Genomic DNA, 12,428 nt, shown 5'->3' with positions numbered 1-12,428 from the left:
AGTTTTTCCCTTTGCCTGTCTTTCACAACTTGAACACACAGATATTTCATTGGTCCCTTTTCTTGTTTGGGCATTTACTTGGATGCATATTTCAAGCCATTAAATCCCATAATATTTGTTAAGGGAGTGGCTAGAAACCCTATAACACAACTAAGCCACTTAAAAGCTCAGGTCACTTTGGAAAATATTTATGGCATCAGCCTGTTTTCCTCTCACTGGCATTTGTGTGAAACTATATTTGTTAATAAATAGGAGAATCTGCAATTCTGTGCTATGTACTTTAAGTGATAGACGTTAGGTATTTGCTCTGTTTGCCCTCAAGGATTGTTTTGAGTATTTTATATATATTTTTGACTTCCAAAAGCCCAACTACGGAGGCTTCAAAATCAAGAACTGAAGTTATGGAGTGCCACAGTTTTAGCTGATATGTGCATTTGGATACCTTTTCTGATGTTATTAACTTGCATGTGCACACACATCCCTCCCCTGCCTTTTACCCCTTGCTTTGTTTGGTGTGGTGGATTGGATACCACTCGCCTAAAACAGCACTTATCTGATACTTGCTTTTTTCCTTTTTGCCTGGAATCTGATAACAAACCAGACTTATTGTGCTTTGAAGAAAAAAAATAATTTGTGACCTTAATGTAAATAATTCACATTTGTGAGAGACTTAGTCATCTTTGCATTGCTTAGCTGCGTGTAGGAGAACTATCATCATGTAACAGAAAACTAAGAAATGGAGTAAAGTTTTTGTTTTGGGTAGTCAGTTGGAGATTCTTTCCCTCCTCATGTACTTAAATTACATAGCCCTTAAGTGATCAAGGCATGACTCAGTGCCTTCAGTGGCATCAGTGAGTTTAGATCCTTGAAAATCGGACTCCCTATTGCATGGTTACGGGCTTGATATCCAGAAAGAGGAACATTTAGGTGGTGGCTGCCAGTGAAAAGCCTGGCTGGACTTGCCCAACTTCACTGGGACCTCTGTGACGGAGTGGGACTGTAACCAGTTTTCCAAGGCAGGAGACCCCAAGGTTTGGGCTGCTCTCTTACCTGCAGTCTCATGCATCTCTTGCTGCTTGCTACAAAGCTTCTCTAGCAAAGAAACTGGAGATCCTGTAGAGATGCTTTCTTCACTACGTAGCTTTTTAATCTGTAGGTGTAGTGCAGTGTTCTGAGTTGGACAGCAGCTCAGCAGATAGAGGAGAAGGGATTGTGTAATTAAAGAACATACAGTGCATGTGAGCAGAGGGTCTGAATTAAGGCAATTTTAATTATGGGGTTTACCAGTTTAGAAATGCTGATCTTCAGTCTTCCTGTAACATAACTATAAAATGTAAATTTCTAGGTACGTTCATATAAAACTGAGGAGAAATATATGAATTTAATCCTTCAGTAAGACTGCAGACTTGGCATGCCTCTGCCACTTCAGCTAGTGGAGTGAGCACTAGTAGGAATTCTTTGTCCTCCTGTTTTGCACCTGAACCAGAAACTGGACACTCATTTTGGCTACAAGCTTCATCGGTGTTTGCCAAAAGCAATGGACAGGTGAGATGTAAGACCGTTGCAGCCTCTGTAGGGAGGTGAACTGTGACAGCTGTAGATGCCAAGTTGAAAGAAGATAGTGTTAACCATTGCCAGATGATGATGGACAGGGTTGTGAGGCAATGCGAMGTCAAGGAATCAGAGTACCTGCTGCTTTGCCACTGGGAAGGAGACTGAAAAATCCTGCGCACTTGAGACCTTCATTTGCATTTCTGGTCCCAGGGTGTTGACTAATGAATTCTTCAGCCTTGAATTCTCTTCCTCCCCAAAGGCTTAGTTGTTAGAGTGGGCCTGGGTGGTGGTGGTGTGTGGTGTTTTTTCTCCTCCCTCCTGCTCCATTTTGATCCCACCCTGCTCTCCCCCATGTCCTGGTCTCTGAGAGGGGCAACACAACATACGTGCACATGCTTAATTATACCTGTGAGCGCTGCAGCTATGTATGGCGGTCCGTGTGTAGATCTGTACTGAACCCASAGAAAATGCCGCTGTCCTCTGAAAGCTGTGGAGCACCGCTCTGTTCACCCATGGTTTCCCTGAGGTGCTGAGTAGGACGGAGCGAGCCATGATGCAGACAAACTGCAATATAAAATGTAACATGCAAGCTTGCAGCAAGTCAGCACCAAACTGGGGGCAGTATCCACGAGAGATCCCTTCTGCTTTGTCTGGCGCGGTATCTTCTGGGAGATGGAATTAGGGTAGTTTGCAGAAATTCTCTTTGTTTTTTGGCTACCCAGCTGCACTGCAGTGCAATGGCCTGAGAGGCACTAAAAGCTGTAATGGTGATTGCTCGCAGATGTGTGGTGAACGGGGGGCATGATAAATGAGATTGCCTCCCCGTTCTCCAGGCAGGGCCCCTGCCCTCGCGTACGTGGAGCGCTTTACTGGGCGAGACGAACGGTGCGGCAGCAGCCTGCTGCGGGGCAGGGGCGTGCGGGGCCGTCTGCTTGCTGGCGCCGCTTTAGGCCTCCTTGCCCGGAGACCTCCAGAGAAGCGTTTAATGGTAGGCGCTTTTTTAAAAAAAAAATAAATAAATAAAATAAATTGCTTTTCTGAAGCTGTTCTGACACTTCAGTGCAGGTTGATGCACGTCCGTATTCTCGATACCGCGCGGGGCCCCTTCGTCGGGGCTCTCGCCCGCTTTCGTGTCTTGCGGCGTGGATGCCGCTGTAGATCCCAAAGCGTTTTTTGTTTTCCGTTGAGATGACAAACGGCTGATCTATATTTGAAAACTTTCATTTGTGGAACTTAAATAGGTTTTAAAATCGAACTAGTCGCACAGTAAGTCTTTCTAATGCTAATGCCCTTAAGTTGATTTTGTTTATGTTGGTAAATTACTAATTAAAGTGAAATTGACCTTACTGGAGAATGACGATTAAACGCATAATGTGAAATGCCGTCTCGATTATGTAGTGTTCTCCATCAGCCTGTACATCATCRCGCTGCTTTTATAGCTTTTAAAGAACGCTTTGTTTAAGCGAGGCTATTAATTCTRCGGAGAATTGAAATGCAGTKGGATGTTTTGTGTGTATGGGRGGGAAGTGKGATTGGGAACAAAGTTCAGGTGCTGGCGAACAGAGGAGGAACAGCTGTTAGGTGACATTAATAAACCTTTTAATGCTTTTCCCCCTTCTTCCTCCTAGGTTGGTATAGAGGCYATACACTAAGAAAAAAATCCAAAAAGGTAAGTTGTCCTGTTGTAGGAGAGCGTTTATTTTCCTCTTGGACAAAGATGTATTATGTCATTGGGTGTGTTATGTGTTTATTACAACAGAGATGGGACGTGTGTTACATTACTACATGGTAACAACTTGGCACATGTCCGCTGATCTCTAGTGACTGTTTGTGTGCAGTCTGAACCTGGAATAAATGAACTTTTCAAGTGAATTGAACTGCTTTCAGTGAAGCCTGAAAGCTGACTTGCATGTCTAGTACTGTGGCAGTGTGAGTGTGTATTATGTGCGGTCAATATGGAACGGTTGATGTGCATCAGCTCGTTTACTGCAATAACTTTAGTCCACCGGAGCCTTTGCTTCACTAAAAAGTTAAGAACTTTTACAGAACTTTACATTTTAGTTGGTCTGTTTAAAGGCTGATGGCTTGCTTCATGTTCTGTTAAATAATGCATTACTCATAAAATGCAATTGCCTCTTGGAAAGTGATAAGGAKATCTACATTGTGATTTTCAGCCATTCTCTGTGAGAGATGGAGTAATCTTCTAGAGTGTAATTTTTGCCTTGTTGTTAGGCTTTAAGCATACATAAAGGGCTGCTGTTTATAGCAGTCTTTTTTTTGGGGGGGGAACTAAACAGCAGAAATACTGCTTATAATACTGCATTTTAGTTTTTAGAGTTTTATAGCAGTAATTAACCAGAATTAAAGATTTGTATTTCTGTTTCCTTTGTCATTTCAAAATGGAAAACCCAGCATGTTTGCATACAGAATTGAATTTTGAGTTGTTTCTGTGTGTGTTGTAATTTTTTGAGATATGCCTATTTATTTATTTTTAAGGAAATATTCCATGAATATGCCTTATTCAGCCTGAGCAGCAATGACAAATTCCTGTTGGCTTAAATTAATTCCAGGTGTTGCTGCATTTGCTTGACTGCAGCTAAATGTAGTTGGACTTGTTTTTTTCCCCCTCAGGCTAAAAGGAAAATTATACAGTGGTACTCTACCTACTTGCAACCTTTAAAATGTGAAATTTTGATAAAATCCTTTAAGTGTAAGGTATCCTTGCCCATATCAAATGGGAACAGACAGCCCTCGTGTGACAGGGTGAATGCGTTGCTGCCCGTGGTGTGAAACAGGTTTGCCCCTCACACGTACCCTTTGGGATGCGGACAAGGATGAAGCAGAGCATGTTCCTGGTTGCACTCTTGCTTTGCCTCTGCCTTTTCCATCCTCTATTTGCCGCTTAAGAACTGGAGCAAAGTAGCAGACCTTCCCCTCCGTATAGTGTTATAATCTGGATTTCTTGTTTTCTGTCTCCTCTTGGCCGGCGCACTGAACCCTTCAATCACCTGCGTGTTTGTGCCTTGATGTCCTGTTCCTTCCTTGTTTTCTCCTGAACTTCTTGTTCTCTCTGTCCTCRTGCGTGGCTCCTGCTTGTGGGTTGCCGCTATCTGCACCCTTCCCCTCCTGCTTCCTGTGGCCCTGCTATACTTGGCACGTGTTAAAGCAGCAGCGGGGCAGGTTAAAAACCAACTTTATTACTGAGAGCTCACATACTTGAACTGACTTCTGTTCAGGTCATATTTATCACCTACCTTTGGAAAAGTAGTTGAAGTGATAGTTTTTTAGTAAATATACTTCTATTATATAAAGCAAGCTTTACAACTCTAGTGCTGGATTTTAGTCTGCTGTTATGCACACAAGTATAGTTTTTCTGAGAATGATGCAGAAAACTAGAATGGGTAATTTGTGCTCCCTGCCCCTGAGTTTGTGTAGCATCCTAAGGATTTCTTTTTTGCATTCCCAAGTAAGAAAACTGAACCACTAGTTCTAAAAGATGGGATATTTTCTCAGCTTGACTTGAAATATTTTTTTAATATGTGCTTGCACTGTTTTGAAAACATTATTGTATTTCTAGAATCTTGAGATAGAGCATATTTTTTCAGAAAAGTAGTATTGGTCTTTTGAAATACTGTTGATCAAAGAGCTATTTGGCTTGCAAAGCTAATGGTAGGTTGGTGATATGAGACAGTATATAACAAAATTAAAGTCTATATACTGTAGGTTGCAGTGAAGGATGATTGTGTGCTGCACGTGTGTGCAGCTGTATTTATTTCACAGCAATTGAGTCAGGCAGCCCAGTATCGTGTGATGTTCTCACGTAGTGTCTCCTATAGCTGGGAGCATCTAAATGCTGGGAAAACACTAGGAGAGAGAAGCAGCATCTTCTAGTAGGAGAAGAAAGCTTGGTTAGACATGAGAAAAAACAGGCAGCAGGATTTGGGGAGAAATGTCACTTTGAAGAAAACTTGTATAAAGTGACTTCATACTTTCAAAAGCAAGTCTACTTTAGTTTGACTCTGTCAATCATCCAGGGACCTGGGGAAACTAAGGCAAACTGTACCTTAACTGAGCGAGGAACCACTCCTTTGCAGGGCCGCTTACAGCAGGGTATCACTGCTGTTTTGTTCAGCGTTGTGAAGATAAGTTTAAAAACACTGAATCTCTATTTTTTTCATTTTTACTGATGTTGCAAAACCTTCCTGAAAGGACATACAATACAGAACTTAAATGTTGTAAACTTAAACAAAAGTGTTCTAATCGGATGCTGAAGAGGACGTGGGTGGCTCTCTGTGCACACCTGGCAATGTGTCTTGGCAGGTTGGTAGGTAATAGATAATGTTACGTGCATCTGGTTACTTAAAATAATTTTTTCCTCTCTCTCTCCTTCCCTCTCAAAGGGCATATTTCCTGCCTCTTATATATATCTTAAGGAAGCAATAGTTGAAGGAAAAGGGTGAGTTTCACTTGAAAGTCATGAAAACTCATTTTCTTATTTGTGTTGATGTAATTTCGGTGCATTCATCAGATGGGCTCATATTTGTTTCCTGTTAGTAAAGGATTCTGTCTTTCAGCAAGGAATTGTTTTTGTTGTTCTCCTGCTCCTTTGCCTGATGTATGTGGCTGTGGTTCGGGCTGTTCTTTGTCATTTAACAGCTGATAAAGTTCAGGTCCTTACATAAATACCAACCATTTCTGGACATGCCTGTAAAAGTTCATAAAATTGATATAAAAGATTACTTAAACAAAAAATGGAAAAACAAAAAAAAGTGGAATGAAATTAATAAATGATTAGCCAGGTATGAAGTGGAGTGAAACAGGATTAAAATATTTTTTCTGTGTGCCTGATTTATTTTTATATGCTGTTAAATATGTAAATGATAAAACTACTAATCATATGATTACTGCATAATGACATCTTTCTTGCTGATTACAAAACTGCCTTTAAGTACCCTACTTCTGAAATATTAAAAGATCTAGCTGTTGTTTTAAAATTATGCGCGACCCAAGTTTGAAACAAGTCACACGGAAACTTAATGGTAATGACTTGCATGCTTGAATATTTTTTAAGACCAATAGTTTGAAAAACAACCGTGCTTTGCTATCATGACATTGTGTGCTGCGTATCTGGCGTTCGTCTTTATGGCTTCCTGTACAATTAGTATTTCGGTAACAAATGGTATGGCGAGGTATGTGCCAATGGCCTTACCTTGTGAACGCGGAAGCGCAAAAAATTGCTTGAGCTCAATAGCATGGTCTCAGCCCACTGAAGTAGCCTTTAAGTCATGTGAAACAGGTATATGCTACTTCTGTATGTTATGATGTATTTTTTGTGATGTTTTAAATTTATTATAAGTTATGTTATTTTGAATCATGTTATTGAATTGGTTTTGGAAATGAGCAGTTGCTTCTTTGAATTAAGTAACTTTGGGTAAGATGGCAAAATCATTCCTAACTTCTTTCTTCTTCTAAGCCAACACGAAACAGTTATACCCAACGAGCTCCCGCTGATTCAGGAAGTTACCACAACGCTACGGGAATGGTCTATAATATGGCGGCAACTATATGTTGTAAGTATTCACGCAGAAAACTATTTACGATATTATGTGGTTTGTGCGAAGAGTGGTGTTCTGAAAGTTAAGATGGGAAGTGTGAAGAAACTGTTACTGACTTTCCCTTTCTACTGCCTCTGAAGGCTACTTCAAAAGCAATGTCATAAAGCTGTTCAGCGTCTTCTGTGTCATGGCACAAACCTCAACTGTTGCTTTTGGGCGTTTTCTCAAACACTCTGCATTTCTTCTACAGAAACCTGATTCTGCTTAGTGATACCTTGATCTAGCAGTAATTTGTTGAGTAGTTATGGCTGGCTTGACTGAAGATCCTTTTTCATGGGGTACTGCAGCTTGCAGATTATCCAAAATACATTGGCTTTTAAAGATATTTTAGATTTTTCTAAGTCTGCGSATGAGCGTATTAAATGAAGGAAAGTCAGTTTTGAGAACAGTTATCAAGTCTGTCACTCTACATTATGAGAAACTTGAATTTCCAGTGTCAAACTTGTGGGTTGAAACCTCAGTCTTTGAAAATGCACCAGTATAGATCTTTACCTGGCAGTATTCTTGTACTTAAAGTTGATTGTTTTCAATTTATCCTGACCTTACTTAAACTTAATGCCAATTATTTTCATATGCTGAAGTTTAAGTAGGCATGTGTTAATGTCTCCATCTGATATCTACAAAAGTTTGTAAAATTCAAAGCTGTGTTTTTACATGTGCTTGTCTTAAATAAGAATATAGTCCTAGGATTTTATAGTAATAAACATCTGCATTGATGAGGTAATAGAAAAATGGGGGGATAGAAAAATATAATAATCAGGAAAGTACACAGATGAAGGTGTTCATAAGCATGGTTTGAATAGTGTTCAAATGTACACCTAAAATGCAGTTCAAATGTAACTAATGTTATTGGATGCAAGGTACCCTAGCTCAGACTTCTTACGATTTCATTGTGCTGTTACACAATGAAAGCAAACAATTTCAGATTCATATTGTTTTGTTAAAATAGGGTTTAATGCAAAATCCTTATCTCTTAAGCATGTCTGAGATCTTACTTTTACCGTAAAAGTAGTTATGTAATGTAAAATGAATGTTTTACAAAAGTATGTTGCTGAGAACGTGGGAGAGGAGGCTATTACTCTTAACATGGGGAAAAACTAGAGATGGCAGGAAATGAGAACTTTCTATTTTTTCGTGCCTGATTCATGCCTGGTTTACTTTTAAAAGATATTTAAAGGTGGACAGAAACCAGAATTTCTGAGCAGCTGATGCAATATCCATTGCAGCTAGTGAAAAGGTTCCTGTTAACTTATGAGGCTTTGAATTGCATCCGTGAAAATACAGGAAAGAGTACTAAAAACATAGTATGTTGGAAATAATGTAGTGTTGAAGTAGATGAAGGATAATACGTTATATGAGGGGAGACRGAGGGAGATTGAGAGTTTTAACGTGGCATGATGCCAGAGAGCTGATGCGTTGAGGAGCGAGGAAGAAGTGAATGGGGGCAGAAGCACACTGGGAGGCAGAGAATCTGCAGAAGGCAAAATATAGAAGAGCTGGAACTAGGTAAGCAAAGAAAGCCAAAGTAAGGGAGTTTTTGAGAGATCCCTAATATTTTCTTCAGTAACTCCTACTTGGGCTGTAGGACAGTGGAAAGCTAGAGCTGAGTAGATTCAGTTGTTGGTAAACAGCATACTGACCGAACTGGCAAACTTTATCTGCGTTTACCCCGGTTCCACTGCTCTGTGTTCCCGAGAACAGAGGATTGCCGTCTGACCCTAATACCGTTCTTGGGATTACTCTGAGTGTGAAATCTGATATTTCTTAATGTCAGAGAAATATCACCTACGTGACTGCGCCAAGCTTGGTTGCTATGCCCGTACGATAAGCAAGGAGGGATAGTAAAAGACACAGTTGGAAGCTTTCTTGCCAAATTTTGTGCGTTTTTTCTTGTAGCAGTAATTTTTTATGAAATTATAAAATTCCCTTAATATAGGAATCACTTGTTCTGACCGTTAACACACACGATACAAATGAGATGCAGCATTTGCTTCTATAAAGAAACATAAGAGCTGAACAGTGCTGCTGTGCTCTGTTAATAACTTTGAATTTGAGAGCAGATGAGGTGCGATGCTACCAGCGGCCTTGGTCTGGGGAAGGAAAGTGTTCCAGTCCCTGTCATGCTATTAATACGAGTAGGCAGATCACTTGGAGAGTTTGTTTATAGCTTGTATCTCAAGGATGTCTGTGCGGATTAACCGCGTATGGTCAACTGCCCAAAGGAGGCTTGGTGCACTGGGATTGCCTTTTCAAGGGGGATTTGCTTGACGGGAGGTAACAGGCTTCAAATCGGTCTGTTTACAGACTTTAGAAATCATCTGAAGCCATGTGATCCCCATTCTTGCGTATCAGAAATCATTAAGCTTCCGCATTTATCCCAGAGTTCAGTCCATAGTTTGTGTTTGAATAACGAGCAGGTATCCAGGTTTGATTTGCAGATATTAAAGGAAGTGCCCTGTTCCTCATCTTGCTAGATCGTAACTGCCCGCAGCACGGAAAATGGTGAACCTCTTTCTTTTTTGGATTTGTCTGCCTTTAGCCTCCAGCCGTAGGTGCCTGTTGTCTTTCTCTGCTACATTAAAGAGCTTTTAGTAACTGGTATTTTCTCTCTGTGAAGGTTCTCACGCGCTATAATCAAGTCAGCTTTTTGATAATCTGAACAGACTGAAGTCTTTAAGTTTCAGTTTGGTATTTTTTCTCCTTGTCTCTGCGCCTTGTGCAGTTTTTTGTTGTCTTTATATATAGCAGAGAATTGTAATTTTATTTTAATTATTTGGTTATTCCAATTGTTTTCGGTCAAATAAGGCCTGGGTATAGTCCGAATGGAAGATGGCTGTGCGTAGCCTGAATAATTCATTGATGCAGGATGCTTAGGAAGATGCACTCTCTTTTAGAGTGCATTGAACTAATGGCTTAGCTGGAATTTGAGAGTTATGAAGATGGTAGGGGGGAGTTTCTGGGTGAGAACAAAGCGCTCTGAGCCTCAGTTTCTTCCTTGTCTCTAGGTGTCTCACAACAAAAAAGACGACTGTTGTTCTGTAATTTTGGTTGTGCACAGTGTTGTTCATGTGCCGCACTAAAGCTGCGTCCACTGTTTAAGCCAGTGTGTCCAATCCTGTTTTGCGGTTAAGGAGTCAAACCTTTCGTTTTACAGTGGATGCGGATACATGGATGTGCGTGCGTGCACATAACTAAAACGTACTGGAAAAGAGGCTTCTCCTGTTATAAGTATGGAACTTTATCTTCCCCTGTCCTAGCTTAGCGGTATGTTGCTAAAGAAGGTTTGTGTATGCTGCTGTGCACTGCTTTAGATCCATAGTTCCAGGCCTTATGAACAATTAAGGTATTTGAGTTGCTGTGAGGTTTTGTGCTTACCTGCAGAAGGATGGAAAAAGTAGGAGTTACCTGTGGACTTTTAAGATACTGAGGAATTTTAAAGTATTATTCTGAAGTTTTAACTAGAAAAAAGGTTCTCTAGCAGGGATGATGCACATGGGATACTGCAGAACTTAAGCCTCTTGCTGTTAGTTCACCATTTTTAGTCCTGTTCAACTCAGTATAGTGGATCCTTGGATAAAATCACTATATAAACCAAAAAAGGATGTCTTTTATCTTGAAAGCTTGTTCTAAATAGATTATGATCCAGGTTTTAAGGTAACGTAAATATAAGCATTTACATTTATTTACATACCTGAAAGATAGTACAGGATTCCCTATATTTGGTGTTCTGTACTAGGGAAAGTTGAACGCTAACTGTAGATTTTCACCCTTTTAAACTCATGTTTTATAATTTTAATATACCATATCTACTTAAAAGATGCTCAGTAGACTTTACAACTAACTCTACCCTTTTTTTCCCTTCCAAACAGCAAGATAACAGAGAAATGTTTCGTAGTGTACGGCACATGATATATGATCTTATTGAATGGCGATCTCAAATACTCTCTGGGACTTTACCGCAAGATGAGCTCAAGGAACTGAAAAAGAAAGTGACTGCCAAAATTGATTATGGAAACAGGTTTGTGAACAGTATATTTACAAGTGTTTCCATTTAAAAACAAATCAGCTTTGTATTACATATTAGCTATCAAGTACTTCTTACAGGATTCTTTTACTCCTGTATTTATGCAGTTGTAATAGTAGTATAGTAACAGTCTTTAATAGCAAGATAAAGAGGGAAATTGAATATAGCATCTTTTAAATAGAGTAAAATTATAATATACAAAGTAGAATTCACATATTATTGTCACTTGCTTGATGACTTTATCAATTTGATATCGGAATAAAGCTGTGATTTTTAAGGTCAGTTGAAAAGCAGAAGTATTGCCTCCATTTAAGATGTAATTTAAACTCTGCTTGCTTCTGTAGCATATAACTGTTGTTGCCTTCTCAAAACCACCAGCTGTGTGTGCCCTGAAGTTACTTATGCTGTAATGTGGTGTTGAAGGATTTGGCTCAGAAACAGAGTTTAAATCACTGTTTCTCTGGTTATGTTGTATGCAGCTTGTACCAGAAGATTACCAGACAGATTTAATAAAAGAAATATCTATTTAACAGATAACAGTGGAAACTGAAGTCTTTAAAAAAAAAAAAAAATTACAATAATATAAGTTGCATACATCAGATATGTTAGTAAATTAAACATGTTAACTCTTGATTATGGGATAACTTCCAAACAGGCATCTGGATTGAAACAAAATTATTTTTAAAAATACAAGTTGTATGTCGTAAGTTGTCTATATGGTTATGACTTTCCCTTTAAATTGAAAGTGAGGAATCATACCTTTCTCTCAAAGAAATCGTGAAATTGTTTGAAACAGAGTTTTGAATACTGAAAGAAAGAGCACTGTAGTATTGTGCACCTGAGGACTGAAATTATTCAGCAAACCAATCTTTAAATGCTCTTGTGATGTAAATAATTCATCAGATTTGAGCTATTTGTGCTTTATTTCTTAAGGACTGCCCAGCTTGCAATATTTCTGTTCATGTATTTTATCTGCAAAAGCCATAATTAAAAACAAAAACAAAAACCAGTAACTCCATTCAGTAAGTAACTTAGCATTTATAATCCAAGATATGGACTGTTGTACCCCAGCAGACAATTAACCAGATGTTATTGATATTATTTGTTTGGCTACTGTATTTTACCATCTGGCTAAGGAGTTGGTTAACGTTACTCTGAATAACCTCCAGATGCTCAGTGTTCAAATACAATAGAACATCTTGTGCTGTGTTTTATATTCATAATGTTCTGATGGA

General features: G+C 39.3%; 1 protein-coding gene across 1 annotated transcript in view; it reads left to right on the top strand.

Moving 5' to 3' along the window:
* The window catches only part of DOCK1 (dedicator of cytokinesis 1), a 311,442-nt gene that overhangs the window by 26,175 nt on the left and 272,839 nt on the right, over nucleotides 1-12,428 (top strand). The window contains exons 3-6 of the mRNA XM_026065688.1: nucleotides 3,183-3,223; nucleotides 5,955-6,010; nucleotides 7,028-7,124; nucleotides 11,039-11,187. Of these exons, the coding sequence (XP_025921473.1) occupies nucleotides 3,183-3,223; nucleotides 5,955-6,010; nucleotides 7,028-7,124; nucleotides 11,039-11,187 (343 nt within the window). The remainder of the gene's footprint in view (nucleotides 1-3,182; nucleotides 3,224-5,954; nucleotides 6,011-7,027; nucleotides 7,125-11,038; nucleotides 11,188-12,428) is intronic.

Source organism: Apteryx rowi, unplaced genomic scaffold, assembly GCF_003343035.1.
Source record: "Apteryx rowi isolate R43461 unplaced genomic scaffold, aptRow1 scaffold_23, whole genome shotgun sequence".
Taxonomy (NCBI): Eukaryota; Metazoa; Chordata; class Aves; order Apterygiformes; family Apterygidae; genus Apteryx; species Apteryx rowi.
The sequence above is the reverse complement of the archived record's forward strand: the minus strand, read 5'-3'. Positions and strand labels throughout refer to the sequence as shown.